This window comes from Besnoitia besnoiti, chromosome IX (assembly GCF_002563875.1).
Source record: "Besnoitia besnoiti strain Bb-Ger1 chromosome IX, whole genome shotgun sequence".
NCBI lineage: Eukaryota > Apicomplexa > Conoidasida > Eucoccidiorida > Sarcocystidae > Besnoitia > Besnoitia besnoiti.
In genome coordinates this window covers 2,284,302-2,303,880 of record NC_042364.1, presented here as the reverse complement: position 1 = coordinate 2,303,880, position 19,579 = coordinate 2,284,302, and the positions used below count along the sequence as shown (strand labels likewise).

The 19,579-nt window shown below is 57.6% G+C and overlaps 4 protein-coding genes across 4 annotated transcripts; 1 reads left to right on the top strand and 3 right to left on the bottom strand.

Moving 5' to 3' along the window:
* Positions 1–636: 636 nt before the first annotated feature.
* On the bottom strand, positions 637–1,756 carry BESB_014950 (ribosomal protein RPL24; the record flags this gene model as incomplete). The annotated part of the gene is made up of 3 exons (XM_029360224.1): positions 637–774; positions 1,085–1,231; positions 1,577–1,756. 3 exons carry the CDS (start codon positions 1,754–1,756, stop codon positions 637–639), a joined length of 465 nt encoding a protein of 154 aa, XP_029216891.1.
* Positions 1,757–5,272: 3,516 nt separating this feature from the next.
* Positions 5,273–8,482, bottom strand: BESB_014940 (GTP-binding protein; the record flags this gene model as incomplete). Its single annotated transcript, XM_029360223.1, has 6 exons — positions 5,273–5,551; positions 6,147–6,412; positions 6,700–6,888; positions 7,431–7,544; positions 7,821–7,946; positions 8,353–8,482. 6 exons carry the CDS (start codon positions 8,480–8,482, stop codon positions 5,273–5,275), a joined length of 1,104 nt encoding a protein of 367 aa, XP_029216890.1.
* Positions 8,483–9,801: 1,319 nt separating this feature from the next.
* Positions 9,802–16,500, top strand: BESB_014930 (uncharacterized protein; the record flags this gene model as incomplete). The annotated part of the gene is made up of 9 exons (XM_029360222.1): positions 9,802–10,277; positions 10,439–10,490; positions 10,795–11,914; positions 12,396–12,730; positions 13,151–13,375; positions 13,873–14,325; positions 14,861–15,337; positions 15,586–15,812; positions 16,377–16,500. 9 exons carry the CDS (start codon positions 9,802–9,804, stop codon positions 16,498–16,500), a joined length of 3,489 nt encoding a protein of 1,162 aa, XP_029216889.1.
* Positions 16,501–18,597: 2,097 nt separating this feature from the next.
* BESB_014920 (uncharacterized protein) lies at positions 18,598–19,335 on the bottom strand (the record flags this gene model as incomplete). The annotated part of the gene is made up of 1 exon (XM_029360221.1): positions 18,598–19,335. One exon carries the CDS (start codon positions 19,333–19,335, stop codon positions 18,598–18,600), a length of 738 nt encoding a protein of 245 aa, XP_029216888.1.
* Between the last annotated feature and the right edge of the window lie 244 nt (positions 19,336–19,579).

The following is a 19,579-nucleotide window of genomic DNA, read 5'->3' as shown; positions in this document are numbered from 1 at the left end:
ACAGTGCGGGAGCGTGCTTCTGTCGAGGTGCTTGTGCTCCACGCATAATACAGTATAGAAGGAAGGGCATATGTATGTATGTATACAATGACTCTTGGTTCGTCATATACCAGTCTGCAGCTCAAGAGAGTGGGGACGTGATGTATATTCGTTATTGCGCTTTGGGCATAACTTCTAGCATCCGCTGGCTAGCGTCTGTTTTGCCTGAGATCACGGCCTATGTTGATGTACGCGGTGAGAACGAACTACGCCTCAGACGACACTTTCAACTCGTTTGCGAGGTCGACTCGCGAGTTCCGCGCCTGTTTCACCCGGCGTTCCTTTCCGCAGGTACTGTCTCGACGGCGGCACAAGCGACGTTAGGAATTAGAAGGGAAGGTACGGCAAGTTTGGCGACGCATCCGTAAAGAGAAGTGTCGCCAATTGTTAAAGGAAAGCTCGGAAGAGTCCCGCTCTCTTTCGCGGAAGACAAAGCGCTTTCTCCATTCCTTCCTCGACACACCGCGAACGCAAACACTGTTCCCTTAGTTTGGTCAGAAGAAGAGAGAAAACTTCACTTCCAAATTTAAACTGCGCCCACACAAGCGACGACGAGACTAGGACTCACGCACACGAGGCGTTTGCTCGCTTCGTCCTTTACTTGCGTCGCTGCTGCATCGCTTGCTTCTGCTGCTTCGGAATCTGCACCTTCTGAGCCGGACCGGTCTGGGGACGGGGGCCCTTGGACTTCTTTGCCTTCTCCTTCGCGTCCTTCACGGCAGCGGTCGACTTGGCCTGCGAAACACGACAGACGGCACAGACGCGCAACCAACCCCTTCCACCGCCGCGCCCAGCATACTGAACTCGACGCACCCTCACGACACCACGCCCGCCACAGACAGCCCAACACATGCATCTTCGCCAACGACGCAGACGCACAAAAAAACTCAGAATCTACCGCACTCCGACATTGCATCTGCTCGCCACGCCCGCTTGCCAGTTTCTGTTCTTCACGGCTGACGCACGATGCACGCACTTTGCACCTGCCTGCTTCGCTGTTCGGTTAGGGTTTGGGATTCAGGGTTGGGTTTGCCTCCCCTCTCACCTTAGTCTCAGGCTTCTGGGCACGAGTGCGCTTGATGTCCTCTAGGGACAGACCAACGATGGCCTTGTGGACGGTCTTCGCGGATCTCCTATTGCGGCGCTTGGAGACGGCGTCCTTGCCTCCCTTCTTGTTCATGCGGCGCCAGACCTGACCGCGAAAACGAAACCGGAGGCGCACATGAAGACGCAGACACACGCGGCGACGACAGCCGACCAGCCCCCCCCCCCTCCCTCTCGATCGCAAGGCCACATGCACCACACCCAGGGCGGATGATAATACGCCCCTTTTGACTATGTTGACCCGTCCGACCCTAGCGAGGGAGGACGCGATGGAGCCACCCGAACACGTAATAAGAGGGATGTGTCTTGGCTCTTTGGAGCACCGCCGATCCTCCCGCGAGGCGTCAGGCCCTAAACCCGACTACAAGAACCCATGGTGTGCTGTGTGGCAGCGGTAGAACCCGCTTCTCCGTTTCATCCTGGCAGGCCTTACAAGAGTCCAGTGGAGCTTGACGGGCTTGATCTTCTGACGGAAGAGGCTGGCCTCCTTGCGGTGGATGAAGGTGTGGACCTTTCCGTCCTTCGCAACAAAGCGCTGACCGCGGCCAGGGTAGATGCGGTACTCCGAGAAGGAGCAGAGGTCAGTCTTGATGGTGGTCTTGACGGCCGACATTGTGACGAAGTGAAGAGAAAAAAACTGGGCCCGGAATCTCTCAGACTCACAGTCCTGCCTTTCTTCTTGACAACTGACCTGCACGAAAAGCCGCAGAACACAGCGCGAGGCGTGGCGATACGAAACTGCCGCAATTCTTCTGCACCAGACGGGACGGTGAGCGCCTCGCGGCAACCAGAGGGAGACAAGATTCCTCCCTCAAACCAAACCCGGAAGGGCATCAGGCTAAAACTGGCCTCAACCAAGTGCATACGGACGAAGTGACCCGCCACGCGCCGTTGGAGGGCTTTTTTCCGCCGCCGCCGCCTGGGCAGGTCGGCGAACATTTTGCACTGACCCCGCGGCTGCTGCTTTGCATGCAACTGCAAAGGCAGCCGCCACTGCTCAACGCAAATCAGCCAGAACGGGACAGATACGCCAACCACACCCCCAACAGCGGGTTCAACAGATGCTTGCAGCCAGAAAAGAAGACAAGGAAACCTGCTGTTTTGCAACGCCCCACGACGGAGTGGACGGTCGTGCAGGCTCCTTCCTCTTTCCCGAGCTTGTGTGAAGCGGCCGGCAGATGAAAAAAGAGGAAAATCCCGGCAAGAAGTGAAAGACAAGCCGCGGCCTTCCGTCGCAGCGATAACGAATCATTCTTTCAGTCCCTCTGCCCCCCCCGTCACTCGCGAGAAAACGCGGGCGTGCCACACAGGTCAGTGGCTCCCTCGCCTCCGCAAGGCGGCGCAAAATCCCCAAGAAACTGCCAAAGGGCAACGAGGCGACAAAGACCCGATCCAGTGCGACTCAGCATCCAGATCCCATCCGGCAAGGCCTTCAAAAAGGAGAAAAAGGGAGAAGGGGGGGGGGGGGGGCGGCCGAGAGACGATCTCCGGATTCTCGGGAGCCGCAAAAAAACATGGCTCTACACATACAACCGGCCTCCCCGTACCCTTTGGGGAGCATAGGCGGAAGGCAGATTCTTCCTCGCAAACAAGTGGGATTTTTTTGCAGATTTCTTGTCGTTTGTCTTGGGATGGTCGACTGACACTTTCTTCTTGCGAAAGTAAGTTGGCTGTCACAGGGAGATCGCCGCACTGAAGCGTGAGAACTGAGGAGACTTACTGGTGGCGCCGTGAGGCGGGCGGCGCGAAGGGGCAGAAGAAGTGAGGAGACACTGTAGCAGGCAGGCCAGAAGAGATTTTGTTTTTTTCTCGTCAAAGAAGGCAGCTTGGCTGAATTCCCTTGCCTTACGCCACTCTTCACGCTCTCGCTCCCTCGCTGTCGATTGCCGCCGCTTGCCTGCGCTACCCCGCAAAGCATGCATTCGCATTAATTCCGACCCCACGCCCTCGACAGAGGTGGAGACAGCCAGGGCGGCGCGCTACGCGCCTGCTTCTGAGCCTGCCCCCCTCTTTTCTCTTGCCACCTTTACTCGCAATTAGTCTCTCGGGGTTTTCTGCGTATCTCGCTCGTGCTCGCGCACGCCAATCGGACCACATGACAGATGTCACCCGCAAACCGACAAGAAGTCACCCTTTACTTTCTGTCCTTCCCACTGGCGCGTCGGATTCGCGTTCTCCGGCAGTCGCGCAGCTGCTTGTAAGGAAGCACAACGGAATGCTGTGGCGCAGCGCGTATTTTCGCGACTTCAGACAGCCGGACAGAAACGCGCGTGGCCGTCTTAAACAACATACAGAACAAAAAAGTCGAAGAGTTCGAAAAGAACTTGCATCACCCTCGCGTGCTGCACCCCTGCTTTCGTAGTGAGCGTCCAACAAAACGCGCTCTATCCTTGCCAAACAAAAGACACACCCCCTGCCCAGTCGAGGGTGTCAGGGTCGCCGTAAATTGAGTACAGGGGAGCCGTTGCCACGATCTTGAGCACACACCAGCCGCATGAGTTGACACCTGCAGCCGGAGATTGCACAGCAGGCAGCCGTCCTACCGGAATCCTTTATTTTCAGAGTCGTGACGGTAACAGGCCTACGACGGCTCAAATGAGAGAGCTCGAAGGCCTGCGTGACAGACCGGCACCACAGAAGAAATGTAGCGGGACGTGAAGAGGTGGAGGCAAGCATCCAGTGCAAAGACTTGAAACTGCCTTCCCAAAGAAACGCGAGCTGTCCCTGTGTTCCGCCCTGCCTCTGAGAACTCGGCATGAACGCGTTCGTTCAAGTGAACACGGAGGCGCCGACATTAGCCACAACTCGTTCCAGCCTGGACCCCGCTTGTCAGTGCCGTCAACACAGCCAACAAGAATCTGAACTATCTTCTCGGTGCTCACTACCACCAGACTGCGACACCGAAGTGAATCCTTGACATTCGTAGCTAAAGTAGGATGGCTACGTTTATACAGTCAACCTTTCTCCGGGGAGTTTAACACAAGTGGGACGGCCACTACGCACACATCGTACAAGGATGGATGATGCCCATCAGCACATGGGACTCTCGATTGTATTTTACTGGCTGACTTCCCCGCTAGTCGCTGGTTGCCGCCGCTGCTCCCCGCCCCTTCGCTTTCGTGTTGTGCCTTGCAAACGAGAGACTCGACTACGACACGCCGGTTTTTCGACTAGTCGCGGACCGGTTGTGAGATCTGCACTCCATTAGGCGCTGCACTCTGTTGCTGCCACACCTAAAAGAAGCGAAACCCTCTCCTCCGGGCAGTGCCCAATCGATATGCCTACGAAATATGGGCGCCACCGAGTAGATGTAGAGGAAGCTCGTCTCTCTGCACAGAAGGAACCCGCCGCAGAGTGACCCCCGCGAGAGGCTGTGGGCGCCGACGCTCACCATTTTGAGTCTCGCGCATCTCGGGGCACCTGCGGTGTGCGAGGAACCGCCGTTTCGTTCTTTCGGCGTGCTGTTTTGATTGCGCGTGCCTTTATCCTTCATCTATCCGCACTAACCACCACAGCTATTTTTTTGTTCGTTTGCCCACGGCTCAGAACAGCCGAAACGCCTATACGCTTGCGTTACACAGATCTGCCAGTCACGCCACCTCAAGCCAAGCGGCGTTCCAGGGTTTTGCCAATATCAAAGCAGTGGCACTGGATAGGTTATGCGTTTGTACAAAAAGGAAAGCGACTGCCAGACACCTCCTGCGCCGGCACGACCCACTCTCAAGGAATTCGAGACGAACGCAAGAGGGGAAAGCCGACGAAGGAACGCGTACGGACCCGCGCCGCGAACAGACGGGGCATCCCGCCGCCCTCTAGCCGACGCTCTACGCCTTCCCACAGACAGCCGTGCAGTGCCCTGAGAGCAACAGCAGCCTCCGCTTTCAGGATTTCCGCCACGTTTCACTCTCTCCGTCTCCACTGTACGTACACCCGGACCCCAGTGGCGGACGCGGTGTACATACACTGGCGGACGCTGAACCGCGGCAGCTTGACGATGAGCCACACAGAACGAGAAACGACATCAAAGCAGCAGTAGGACGAACAAAAAGCAAAGACAGCAGAATCAGCAGAGTGACAAGGAGAGACAGTAACAGCAAAGACGAACGAAGAACAAAAGAAAAAGCAGCGCTTATTTTTTGACGATCTGCACGACGTCTTCGTCGACCAGCTCGTGGTCTTTACCGACTTTCTGTGGATTGTGCTTGACACTCTTTCCCCAGACGATGGCGTGTTTAAACTCATCGAGAAGCGACTTGTGGATGCGCACGCAAAAGTCCTCGACGCGACGCATGCGGCTGTTCAAGATAACTGGGGCGTTGTAGTCCGGAATCTGTCCCTTCGGCTTTGTGTAAATCCGCACCAGATCCAGGTACTGCCAGATCTTCTCGAGAAGACCGTCCAGGTTCCACTGAAAAAAATCCAGCGAACATACAAGCTCCCGGTTTCCAATTCAATGGAGACAAATCAAAGCAAAGCAAGTCAAGCTTAAGTATAAGCGGGAGGTTTTCGCAGCACAGCTTCTGCAGCCGCAGAAATTCCCAAAGGATACGCTCCCGACAGCGACACGACGACAAAAGGCGGCAGACGCATCCATGTCTGCGTCGATATGGACCCGCCACAAGCCCCAGAGAGGCTGGGGGCCGCGCCGGCAGCTTCCGGCACCGCACCCTGCCATGTAAGAAGTCGGGAAAACACTCGAAAATATCTGAATCTTCCCGGCACACTGCAAGAAACGGCTAAAAATGAGGCGTGGCATGCTCCCATCGACACGAGGAAGTAGCCCATCCGGAAGAGCCCTTGTGAAGCGTCAAAAAAACCAAAAACAGTCGGAGCCCTCGCACTAAAACACTTCCCTAAACGCAGCTCAGAGCGTCGACTCGCTGCTCCTTGCCTCTCTTCTCCTCTCCTCTCTGCTCTTCTCAGCGTTCGCCTTGCCCTTTGACATCCTTCGCCTTTTTTTCCCGTTCGAGGAATAGTGGTTCTCCTCTGCCCTCTGCGCTTACCTCGTGGTGCGCGGAGATGGGGATGTAGTGCGGCACTTTGCTGATGAGGTCGAGTTCCTCGATGGTGATTTGATCAATTTTGTTCATGACGTAGAGACACGGAATGTAAAGCCGATTTCCCTCGATTACGTCGATGATATCGTCCGCCGTCGCGTCGCAGCGAATGGAGATCTGCGCGTTCGAAATGCGGTATTCGTGGCAAATGGATTTGATCGTCTCCTCGTCGATGTTGTTCAGAGGCACCGTGTGCGTCACGCTGATACCACCTGAAGGAAGACCCGGAAAAACAAGAGTGCAGAGAGCAAACGTGACGCGCCGCGGGACATCAGCCAACAGAAACAACCTCAAAAATAAGCAAAGAGGGAAACAAAAGGCCAAGCCTCTCGTGACGAGAAGGGCTCCAACACGAAAGAAATCCGCAGCGAGACGCCGGCGACGCGTCAAACGGCGCACGCGACATCGAGGCCTGCGCTTTTTGAATAACTCCATACCCCAAGCGGACTCCTACTACGCGCGGTGAATCAGCGGGAGAGCGATGTCCCCATGAACGCACCTTTGTCCTTCTTCTTGAAAGTGATGTTGGGCGGCTGTTTGTTGAGGCGAATGCCGAATCCCTCGAGTTCTCGCTCGATGATCTGCTTATGCGTAATCGGCTTCATAACGTCGAGGACAATCAGGATCAGCGAGCACGTCCGCGCGACGCCGATGACTTGCTTGCCGCGACCTTTACCATCCTTCGCCCCTGAAGACACATCGCGTGCCTTCACCGCAGCCCGAACATTACGCGCACCCGAAGACCGTAAAATGCCCTCCCTCAGGCGCCTCCGCTGCAGAGACGCCTTGAAATTCAAAAGAATTGAGACAGAGAAGGCCAAGGGGGCGGGGTAAGAGACGCCCAGGATGCCACGGGAACACACACGCAAGATCTCTCTGCGAAAATGGAACGCGAGAGAGGCGGCGAAAACCTAGCCACGCTGGTGCTGACGCCGACCATCGAGCTCCGCGCAACAGTCTCGTGGTGATCACATGAAACTGGCTACCGCATCTGTGCAGAGACCCGCGATCTGGACCTGTACAACTAAGAGCGAATAAACGAAAGACCTGGTAGTTTTCAGAATCCTGAAGACGAATCTTGGGGAACGAGGAAAGAGGAAACGAGGCGCGTGTCCCGCGCGCATTCATCTGCGAGGAGAAAAGGTTTTGATAGAATTCTTGAAAGATGCAAGTTTATGCGAACTCACGACGCCTTCAAACTCGCTAAGGAAGAAAAAGAAGCAAACTTACCCTCAATAATTCCAGGAAGATCCAGAAGCTGGACCTTGGCGCCCTTGTACTTGAAGACACCCGGCACGCAGGTGAGCGTCGTAAACTCGTAGGCCGCAACTTCACTGAATGTTCCTGAAAATAAGGGAAAAAGATAAATTTCTCGCGGCAAACACGTCGCACACATATGCCTACATCAACAAATATAGATATATATGCAGATATATGGAAATATATGTATATATATTTGTCGACGTGTATCCATAGCTCCGTACCTGCGAAGGATGCAGTCTGCCTCGAAGCATCGCAGCGCGTGAGGAGAAGGCACATGCCAGGGACGTGAGAAAGCTCAACAGAAGAGAATGGAGCCCCGAACAAACAGCTGAAACGCGCGGAAAAGAGGCATCGTACCTGTGAGTTTGTTGAGAAGAGTCGACTTGCCCACAGACGGGAAGCCGACAAGCCCGACGCGCGCGTCTCCCGTCTTCGAGACATCAAAACCTTCGCCTCCAGCGCCTCCGCCCTTCTTTGTGCTTCCTGCACGGAGACGCGCGAGACATCCGCAACTCTCACGGGATATACAACTCACAAAAGCCTCCTCCGCGTCTCGCCATCTTCCGTGCGACCCTCCTCCATGTGTTGGCGCACATGCCTTCTACGGTTTCTGCAAACTTCGGCAGACTCTCCACGCCGGCAACGGAGCCAGACTCAAAGGCGTCATTTGATCGCAGTATTTCTCTCTAGCCCTCTCTGCGGCCTTCCTCGGGCTCGGTCTGCGGGTGACTCTTCTCGCGCGTGGAAGCCGCGAATCGCAGAAGGCGCAGAGAGCGAGCGTGAGGTGGAGAAAGGGCGCTCGTTTCTGCGGCAGTGCGAGTCGAGTTTTCGCTCTTATTGGGACGGCGGAAGACGAACGTGGGGACGCGGCGTGCTTCCAGCTGCCTACCTTCGATGAGCTGCGCCCTGAGTTTAGCGAGCTTGGCTTTGAGCAGCCCCAGGTGAAAGTTCGTCGCCTTGTTCTTCTGCGTTCTGGCAATCTCCGCCTCCACCTCTGCAATGCGCTGAAGGACCGACATCTTCGTCAACAGAGTAGAGCGCCCGACTGGGAAACCAGCTGTGCGAGGAGAGGAGAAGAGGGTCGTCGCGGAGAGGAAAGTCGAGACGGGCGAGGCGCGAGGTCCGAGCGCGCACAAAGCCGCAGAGAACGGGCTCAGACACACTCACAGAGCGGCGCAAACGAAGGAGTGAAAACCGCGACGCAGGCGCTCTTCTCCTCTGGGATTCTCCCTCCGGTCTCCCCGTCGTTCGCTCGCCGTTCAGCGTTGGCGGGCGGGTCGGAAGCCGCGCGACCTGACTGAGGAGGAGACGAGTGCTGAAGCTTGCGCAAAAGAGAGGGAAAAGCGGAGAAAGAAAAAAACAAACCACCACGAGAAAGTCGAAGCGACCCAGTCCCTGGAAAACCCGCCCGGAACGACGCCCCGCATGCAGTCATGAGAAAAACGCATGTGGCCGTTCCCCCCAAATACGCGTGTTCGCACCAAGACAAAGAAAAAAAAATATGAAAAGAATCGAGTGCACACGAGCGCCTGAAGAGGCATCGCTCCCCCGGAAAGGACCGAAGGAATCGAGGTCTCCGAACCCCAGAAAATCGGAAAAAAATAATTTTCCGAAAAATTTGGGGATTCCTCTAGGCCCTCGATCGAACCCCTAGAGAGAACCCGGACGAGTCACTTCGAGGCTCTGCAGCGAGCTTCGCGTGTGCGCAACGAATCAGCTTCTTTTCCTCACGGGGCGCGCATCCTTTTCCTCTCGCTGCTCTTCTCACGCGTTCAGCGCCGCCTCATGCTGGTGGAGTTAAACCTGGTAGAAAAAGCGAAAAAATTGCATCGAATGGGAGCTAGCCTGCCAAGGTCGTGTGTGCAGGCGACCTCTTGCTACAGCTCCTTCAAAAAGCCGAGCAAAGCGGGGCGAGAAACCTCCAGCCTGTCAAGAGTGGAGTCCAAATTCTTGTCTTTCGAGTCGTTTTTCTTGGCCTGTGAGGACAAAAAGCGTAAAAAAGCAGAGTGAACTGAGCATCCAGGACTGGAAGCGACCGTGAGCCGCCGCATCGCCCCGAGTTTCCGCGCTCTTTTGCTGTCACCCCTGCTGTTTTTTCTCTTTACCTGAACCTGTAGTTTTACGTTATCTTCCCTCTCTCTGTGTTCGCCATTCTCTCTGCTTCCATTCTCTTAGTTTTCCTTTTTCCTTCCGCGGTCTGCCTTCCTCCACACCCTCGCGTTCGCCTCTTCGTCTCCTCGTCTCCTCTTTCCGTTCGCTTGCCGGCTTCCTCGGCTCCGCCTTTTCTGCGCCCAAAGAGCATAGAGCTCAGGAGGCTGCTGGGGGTCTGTGCGGCGCCATGGAGCTGAAGCGGCGCGTCCCTGTGGCGCACGAGTCTCGCGATGCCTGGCACTCCCGGAATGCGCGCTCAACCCCAAACGCCGTCTCTCTCTTCAGCGGTCGGCAGTTCTGCCTGCTCGGCTTTGACAGAGCGAGCGTCTGCGCCGATGCCTCGCTCGTCCTTGCAGCTGAGGCCTGGGAAAGCTGCGCCGACGCGGCTGCGCGGCTCTCGGCACCTTCGTCTGGCTCGTCTGGCGCGCGCGAGGCGCAGGACGGGGGGGAAGGGAGACGCCGCAGAGACACACTTTCCTTCTGTGCCGCGCGGCCGCAGAAGGCGCAGCGCAGGGCGCCTTGCAGGCGCTCGGAGGCGAGACGCGGGGAGACGAGGGCAGCGCAGCCTGGCGCACGAGCTGCGAGCGTAACGCCGGCGAGTTGGAGAAGATCGCCGAGGCTTCGCGAAAACTCAAAGAGGCCATTGAGAAAGTCATTCAAGAGGTGAGTTTATGCGGCTTATGCTGCACAGCTGCGATTTGAGGGGAAAGCAGAAACGTCAGCAGCGATTCGACGTCACATCGGAGTGCCTTTCTGGAGGGGCTCGCGCCCGATTTTTCGACCCCCACGATTTGCCGCGGCGTTGGATTCAACCGAGCATGCAGCCATCCTCTTGTTCTGCCTGCATCTCTGTGGAGGTATAGACATCGAGGACGGGTGGGCTATGCACTTTTACGTGTATTTATAAACATAGAAACATAACGGGGCACGGCAACATATATATATCTATATATATTAGGATAGGCATGTGCGCATATGGAGGCGCTTGCTCGGGAGTGTCGCGTGCGCCGTGATTCCGCTTTGTGCTTTGTTTGCGTTGTTTTCTCGTTTCTTGACGCACATCTCACCCGCTCGTTGCGAAGCGCACATGAAGCTGAGGCAGTCTGCAGCCCCTGAGACGGCGGCGAGGACCGACCTGGAGGGAAGAAGTCGCGTTTGTCTCGCTGTGTGCTGTTTTCAGCATGGCGGTAGCGTCATCCGCGCTTCGCCTTCTCTTTCTCGTTCTGCGCGGCGAGGCGACCGACGCGAAAACGGGACGAAGGCCGTTGAGGAGGAGGCCGCGGGCGACAAGGACGACGAAGAAAGCGGCGCGCCTTGCACAGATCCGAGCGCGGAGAGCGTCTTTGCGTCGCTCGAGGCTGAGAAGACTCTGAGAGACCTCGCGACGGCGGACTTTGTCATCCTCAACTTTGGCGCAGGCTTCACCGCACTGCGCCGACTGGCTGACGTGCGGCAGCGTCAGCGGCGAGAGAGAGGAGACAGCGAGAAACGGCGGGAGAGCCTGCAAGGCGAGGATGCGTCTGCTGTGTCTCTTTCTTCCTCCACCTCGCCTCCGTTCTTCTCCGCTGCGTCGTCTTTTTCCGTTTCTGCAGCGCTCGGAGGCCTGCGGCGGTTGGGCGAGGCGGGCGAGTCTGCCGCGGAGGCGCTCGCGGGCGGTTGCTCGGGGCGCGTCTCTCTGGCGCTTCCGTGCTTTCTCGATCGGCGCCGCCTTCTCTCGCCGCTCTGGCTCTTGAGCTGCGTCGCGGACGGATTTCTGTACTGGCCTGCCTACTCGCCGTTTTTCTCGGTTTCGGCTTTCCTGCATCCCGCGCTGCCGCCCCTCCGCGCGCGCCCGCCCTGGCGTGCCGCAGTCGGCGCCGCGGAGGCCGTCGGCGGCGACGCAGAAGGTCTCCCGCGCGTCTTCTTGCTCGGCGCCGCGCGGAGGAAGAGACGCCTGCGGCTCGCGCGCGAATGGGAGCGAGGGCTGGGCGGCGCGCGAGGCGGCGCCACGCCGAGGAGCTTATCGCCCGCGAGCGACGCTGAGGGAGAGGGAGAGGAGGGCGGCGACGGGTACGCGTGGCTGCAGCGCTTCGGACTGCTTGACGGCCGGAACCTCGAGGAGGAAGAGGAGCTGTCGACCGCGCGGAGAAAGGGAGCCACCGACCCCGAGGTGGAGGGAAGGACACGTGACGCGAAAGTCCTCTCGCGAACCGACTTCGGTCTCTTCGCGCTCGCTCTCCGCGTGTGCGGCGCTGCCGCGGTCACGGAGGGAGAGATCGAGGCGCTCGGTGCGCAAAGAGAAGAAGCGACCGAAAAAAATGGTGAGACTAGTGAAACGAGGGAACGTAGCGGCTGGAGCGCGAGGGATAGAGGGCAACAAAGACGTGTGCTGAGAGCGACTGAGGTTCCGAGAGAAAGCGAAGAACGAGGAGACCGCGAGCGAGGTGCAGAGATCAGAGGACGGCAGGCCGCAGGACCAAGAGACACGAAACACGGAAGTGAAAAACCGCCTGAACTGTGGAGGACGCGACCGGCGGTCGGGAGAGGGACTTGAAGAAAACACGCAGCATGCGCTGGCAATGAAAAAGCCTCGGCACGGAGATTCTTCTGAATGCAAGTCGATTCTCTGCAGTTCAGTTAGGGTCGTGCCTTGAAAAGCATGTGTGGCGCGCCGCGAATCGTCTTTCTGAGGAAGATTCGTAGTTCGTGAAAGTTCTACGGAGTTTGCTTGTCTGCCTTCTCCCCGGAAATCAAGCCATGCATGCGAGGTTTGTTTCATTTTTTTCCGCATTGTCTTGTCAGATGCCGATGCGTCTCCCCTGCCCGCGACGCATGTGGTTGTCTGCTCGCCGAGGGCCCTGGAGCGCTGCCTCCGACCGCGTTCTCCTCCAAGCGGAGGGTCTCCTGTCTCTCGCTTCAACCGTGGCGCGCCCGAACGGAGACATCGCGCCGGTGCTGACGACGGCGCGTACCCTTCGGGCTCGCGAGACGCGAGCGCGGTGCAGGGTCGAGGAGAAGAGGAGGACCGACGTAGGCGAGAGAAGAGGCGACGGCTGTTGCTCGCCGGTCTTGGTGTCTTGCAAGAAAACCAAGTTCCATTCTTGTCCCTTCAGTGGCTCCTTGACCTCTATGCCTCGGTAAGCCACAGGAATTGCTTTCAAGGAGGGAGAGACAGCACACGAGCTGCTTCTGCGATCGGAGCATTCTAATCTCTCGCGGCGCGCGCACGTTGACGCCATGAAGTGCGTGGCCTCCTGCGAGACGCGCGACGCTTATCTGTGTGTTTTGCTGGCTGAGTGCAGATCAGTAGTGGCCTATAGACTTATGTGCGCGCGTCAGGCGCCTGTAGACAGTGCGCGTCCCCCTCTTCGAAAGCTGCGCTCTCATGCGACACAGCCGCTCCTGGGAAATACCTAAATCTACATACGCACATATACATATATACACATATATACATATAGATATACATATGTATGTCTAGGTGCAGACTGAGATGCCTGCGCGTTCTTGCGCGTCTTTTTGAATAGTGAGGTCGCGTCTTTCTCTTTGTCTCTCAGGGGGTTCTCCCTTCCTCCAGGCCCTACTTGCTCCAACTCCCTTCGCTCGCTGCCGTCGCGCGCCTCTCCGCCGCCTCGCGCCCTTCTACGGTGGGCGCGGCGGTGAGTGTCTCCGCGCGTGGCTGGAAAGACGCTTGCGCGGAGAGAAGCGAAAACGGCGTTCTGCGGGAGTTCTCCGTGCTGCTGTCTGTCTATGTCGCTGTCGAATCCCCTGGGCTCGTCGAGGTGAGAGAAACGAAATGGACACGCCGGCTGGGGTTGGGCAGCGTACGCATCCTCAAAAGAGATTTCTAAAAAACACTCTTTTCGCGTAGAGTTCAGCCGTGGCTACACTGCTGCACCTGAATATGATACCTGTATGGACACATACGTAAATTCTTACATATTTGTTCAAAGGAGGTGTTTTCTGTGCCTCTGGTTTCCTCCCTCTGCGCCGGCGTCCGCGTTTCCGGTGTACTTACACAGGCGTACACTCAGGCGGCCACGCAGTTCGTGGTTAGCGCGCGTTGGAGATTTCCCCTTTTTCGGTTTTACGCCAACCAGCGAACCCCATCGTCAGTGCGCATGCCCTCGGCGTCGTTCGTTCTGAAGGCGCCTTCGGCGGCGAGCGTGGAGTCCCTTTTTTGCGTTTTTCATGCGGTATCGGAATACGGACGCATCTCGAGACACACTTCACTCCGAGTTGACATCGACAGGCGTGTCCGCGGTGGCTGTGCATGCAGAAATGCAAGGCCATGGGTGCGGTCTCCGTGGTAGTTGTTCCCCCGCTCTTTCCGCTCTGCGCGTCTCTGACCGTCGACGCCCTCGCAGACGCGGACGCGCCGCTGCCCGCCGCTTCCCAAGTCTCAGAGGTCTCTGCGTCTTCGCAAAACACGCCTGCGTCGCGCGCGCCGCCCGCCGGGGTGCACTCTGTGCGACGCGCGCAGAGAGGCCGCCGCGCAGACGAAGAGACGGAGAAGGGGGCTGGGAGCGAACGGCGAGCCGACAGGAGACGCGCGGGGAGAGAGAGACGCGGCGGCGCGCGCGAGAGGAGAAGAGCGCCGACTCAAGAGGAGCGAGAGGGAAACGCCGAAGAGGGGAAAACGAAACTCCTCTCCGCGTGCCGCCCGCTCCTTCAAGGCCTAGAGAGCTTCTTCCACGCCGAAGACCTCGATGAAGCGGTGCATGACCTCGCAGTAAGAGACAGAAGAAGAAACTTAAAGAAATACTGGAAATAGTAATAAACCGAAAGAGGGGCAAACGCCTCAGGGAGAGAAAGGCAGTCAGACGACAGGACGCGACAGGAAGACGGAGGGAAACTCGTGATGGAGAATAAACGCAGGAAAGTGGGAGGGAGACAAAAGCAACCAGAGGGAAGCCCAGTTTGAGCAACAACCGTGGAGAAGATTTTAAGCAATTCCTAAGCTCTCTACGCTGTATCTCCGTCCTTCTATGCCCTTGCTGTGCTGTTGGCGCCTTTCTTTTGCTCCGATTCTCCTCGCCGCCACGCTCGCGTCTGCGGTTATTGTCGTTGCGCAAGAAGTGCGAGTCTTCCGGCTGTCTATCACCCGTTTTTTCTGCGGCGACTTTCTTTCGCTCCCCCCCCTCTCCCCCCCTTCGTCTCTTGCTCACTTCCCGCCGTCCCCCTTCGATTCTGTTTTCGCCCTTCCCAGTGCGCGTCTGCTTTAGATCTCTCCCGTGCGTGCTTTCGCTGCCGCGTTTCGTGTTCAGGCCGCTTCCGACGGCCCGCGCCCGCTGTTGATTGTGAGCGACGCGGAGGTTCACGCAGGGTTAGTCGGCTACGCGGCCTTCGCGCTGGAGTGTTTTTACGCGCACGTCTCCGCCGCGACGCCGACGGGGCGAGGCGGCGCGAGCACGGCGCTCTCTCCTTCGCCGCGTTCCACGCCAGACTCGCTTTTCGCGCGCGTCAAGCGCGAGCCGCAGGAGGAGGCTGCGAAGGAGGCGGCGCGCGCCTTTCAGCCCTGGGGGGTTGCGGCGCCGCCGCTGCTCGCGGACTTGCGTGTGCCTGCGCAGGCGCGCAGGTGCGTCGGAGCTTGCGGCTCGCGGCTCCACAGGCAGGCAGAGGCCGGGCGGGAGTCGCTGGACGACCGAGAAGACCGCGAGACGCTGCTGCTTGCGACGCCCGAGTGGCTGCAAAGCTGCTGGGAACGCCAGCGCCTCGCCCCGCTCCACGGCTTCGCCCTCCAGGTAGGGAGGGTTAGGGTTTGCGGTGAATGTGGAGGAACCGAAAGTCGGAAACGCAGAAACACGAGGCGAAAACAACAAAGACGAAAGAGCCAAGACGATGCGGCCTGGCAGAGAAGGATAGCGACGGCGGGAGAAGGGGGAGAGGGAGAAGGAAGGAGGGGTAGGGGGTTCGGGCTGAGGGTGCGTTCTGGCGTCAGGCGGCGCCGGCAGTGTATGTCCTGCGCAGTCTGTCCGCGTTTGCTTTTCAGAGCCTTTTCCCGCCACATCTCCTGTCGGGCTTTGTCGAGGAGCTGGCGCAGGAGGATCTCCACAGTTCGCAAAAATTCGCCGCCCATGGAGGGGAGGAAGCCGAGCGAGAAGAGCATCGGCGGCTGCTGGACGCCCTCGAGGCGGACGTGGTTATCGTCGCGCGCGGCGACTCCCAAGACCGACGCGTGCAGCGGAGGAAAATTCTCAAGGAAAACCAAGAGAAACGGTGAGCAGGCAGAGACAGCGACGAACGAGCAGACACGCGAAGCGCGCGCGTTTGCCGGGTGAAAAGAAAGACGCAACGGCGCCTCTCGGGGCGCGTGCAAGGGTCTTCGTACAGCGTACGTGGTCACGAAATTGCGCGAAAAGTGCCTCTGGAGTCATTCTATTCAATAAAGCGAGGCGGAGAAGCATTCGCTCCAGACAGCACCATAGAATGCGCTCCACGACACAGAATACGACGTTTTGTATATCATATTGCTGTGAAGGTGTGTATGTCTGTGTGCATGTATTGATGATGAGCACGCATGTCTCGGGTGTGTGGGGTCGCTGCGTACCAGGTCTGTTGTCCGTGACCGTATGGGCAGTTGGAATCACTTTCTGTGTCGATTGAAGCTTCGTCTCTTCTTTTTACTCCGCTATTCGATGCTTCAGTTTTGGAAAACATCAGTGTAGGTACACGAGATCGTGCCTTCGTCTACGCTCTTACAGGGGCGACGGTTGCGGCCTGGCAGCCATGGCAGAGGCTGTTCCTCGATTCTGTCACTCTTGTAAAACATCCTTTTTTCAGCGTGCCGTCTATGGTGTGCCCCAGACGCGAGGAAGCGATGCGGTGCCACGAGCTGTACATGGAGGCAGGCCGCCGCTGGAAGTCGCTTTCAGCGCAAGAACGTGACAGGAAAGAAGGCGACTAAACCAAATGAGGAGCGAACACAAACGTGGGGCACAGTTTGTAACCTTCTACAGACCGGCTTTCTGCTGGTTGTGCGCTCCTGGCCCTTTTTCTCCTTTTTGCAACTGCGTTCCTTTCGAAGGACGAGGTCTCGGGTGTACGTACACCGGAACGAGCTTTGGTGTGGAGGCGACAGACCGTTTCTTGTTTCTTCTGAACTGTCGAGCTGGTTGCCTCGAGCTTGTTTCCTGTCCTTTTCTCTCTAGCCATTTCCATCTTCTGCAACAACTTCAACTTCGCCTCGTGATCTGGGCGAAGGAGGAAGTAGCTCGAATGCAGTTTCGATGTGATTGCAGCTCAGCAGACTCCGCACGCCGTTCACGCGTCCCGTGCGCCTGCGAGGCTGATTCGCGCCAAGCAGACCGTCGGGTAGGCTTTAAACGTAAATTTCGATAAACAGAGGTCGCAGTCGACTCGACTGCAGGGACATTTGAGACTTGACAGACTGCAAAGTTTGCTCACATGTTTGGCGAGCCGCGACCGCGCTTGCGATTCACGCATGTAGGATGTATGTGCACGCGCCGACTGGGACAGCTGTTGCTATCGACATTTTTTGCACGGCGCAGAGCCTCTGAGGCCATCTCAGCGGCGTTAGGCGTTTAAGTTTAAAACGGCGCAGACATCGCCGCCTCACAAACCGAGAAGCGCAGAATTGCGGCAACTGCGGGCTACCAGCGAAGCAATACACAGTCTTTTTTCCGTCTGTCTCTCAAAAGCCGAAAACAGGAAGACGTATCTGAGGCGTCTGTCGACTTCCTTTGCCACTGTAGGTCTCGCGAAAGGAGCCAGAGCTGAGAGACCGTCCGACGTCTCGCAATTGGTTCAACTGACGGATTCGATTGCAGTTCGTTCGCGAGCCATCTCCAACGGAAATACTATTCTATTGCTCACTTCGAGATTTCTTTTGCTGCCTAGAGTGACCAGCCGCGCTCTGCGTTTTCGTCGCAGCCCAAAGACATGCCCGGCAGCGTTTCCCCCGAGTCGGCCTGCACCAAAAAGGGTTCGGCGTCGTATGTCTCGACTCTGTCCCGCTGTAGAGCGCCGGCGGAGATTTGCACAGACTGCCTTTCCAAGCCGCTCAACGCGCCGCTGCTGGGGGTTGTGTCCCGCCTATTCCAAGGCTGCACACGTTGTCACACACATGCAGACTTGCGTTCTCTCTAATTTAACGGGTGCCTAGCGCCCTGGGCGATCGTTCCCTGCGCTGCCGCTCCGCGTCACGCCTGCAGAATGCTTCCGTGCAGAGAGGCCTCAGGTGTACAATACACTCGCCTGTGTACAGAAGGGCCCCTTAAAACAGAATAAGACAAAGCGCCGCGTGCTCGAAGCAGCATCGCTGTGCAGAGTCCCCAGCGGCCACCCTGAGAGGAGAAGCCAATTTCAGCGGAATCGGAGCAGATTCTCGCAAGAATCCCGGCATCTAAACATGCATCTCAGGTGGCGGTGGCGGACGGGCGGATTCCTTTCCATCTTTAGATAAGCATCTGCTTCCCTCCGCCCTCCGCGTATCTTGTGGACTGATGTCTCTGAGTCTGGGAGGGCGGGGCGGCCGGGTGTTTAGCTGGCTGCGAAAGGAGACTCACGTGCCCGAGTTCTAGCCTTTTCTTCTTTGAAATTACGCGTCTGCATCGCCGATTCTCCACACGAAAAGAGAGCGCTGGGGAGCGACGGCTGCGCGCTCGCCGTCGACGTGGCGGCGAGCTGCGAGGCAGTTCTTTGTCTCTCGCTGTCCTGTGGCTGCGCGTCTGTTTTTCACCTCAGCAGGCGAGCACGTAGCTTTGCTTCTCCCTAGAGAATGGAAAGCCGCAGATAGTAGATCGTCTGTCGCAATTTACCAGGCTAAAAGTCTCTGCATCGAAGAGAAAAAGCTCTCATCTGACCTCTGCGGAGCCTGCCGCCCGCCGCGAGTGACTGGAGAGATAAGAGAGGCGAGAGAGGCTTCCGGCGAGTGCATGTAGAGAAAAGGAGGGAAAGGTTGCTTCAGCTGGGCTGTTGAGCCGTCCACCGCTCCTTCGCTTTTTCGTATTTTGACTTCAAAACACACAAACGCACCGGTTTCTCAAAAGGATGAGGACTCCTCTCTTTTCTGCGTAAAAATGTCGTAGGCACCGCCGCCAGCGTGCCTTCTTGTCCTCGCAAACTGCCCGGTCTTCGAGCGAAGCTGTTGTCTGCAGCCGTCGTCCCAATCGTTTTCGCTTCTTGGCTGGCGAAGACGCGTCACACATCGCCTCTCCACTTCGTTTCTCCTTCTCGCTCGCGCCGCTTCTTTTTCTCTCGGCAGCACCTTGTCTTCGTCGCCGCGGTCTTCCAACCTTGTCGTGGGCAGCTCGTGTAAAACTGGAATTTTTCCGCTCCGGCGCCACGCGATCTTTGGCAGAAGAAAGCCTGCCTTAAGGGCGACAGTTTTCGTCTCGTTAGCGTTTTTTCTCGGTCTCGATACTCGCCCGCGCCTCGCCGCGAGGTCACCGGCCAGGTGCAGCTCTGAGCAGCTCTTGTCTCGCGCGTCTTCGCCTCTTTCGGTGTAAAAACTTTCCTTTCTTTTCTTCAACTTCTTTCCCTCTCCCGCCGTCCGCTCTTTGCTTCGCCTCCGGCTTTCAACAGTCTCCTTGTGTTTTCTTTGTCTCTCTCGGCGATTTCCTGACCGCCGCGCTCTGCTCCAGCGCCCCTCTCTGGCTCGCCTTGTTCGTTTCTCTTTGCAGCCCACCGCGCTTGCATCTCCCCTCTTCCTCCCTCTGTACGGAGCTGTCGCCTGACTCTTGGGGTCTTTGGTCTCCGCGACTCCCTGCAGCTGTACCATCTTGCTCTTCGAGAGCGCTGCTTTCGTCTTTTCTGAGTCCAGCGAGGAGTTTGTCCGTCTGCCCCTCGAGTCTCCGGGCGTACATACACCGCCGCAGCCGCTGCATACGAGTCAGGAGGGAGAAATTCCGCTCTCGGCTTCTGCTCCTACGTCTGCGGATTCGGCGCCTCTCTGCAGCTGCTTCCTTCTCGCTCGCGGTATCGCCCTGTTCTGTGTCAGCGTATGCGGAAAGTATCGGCATGCA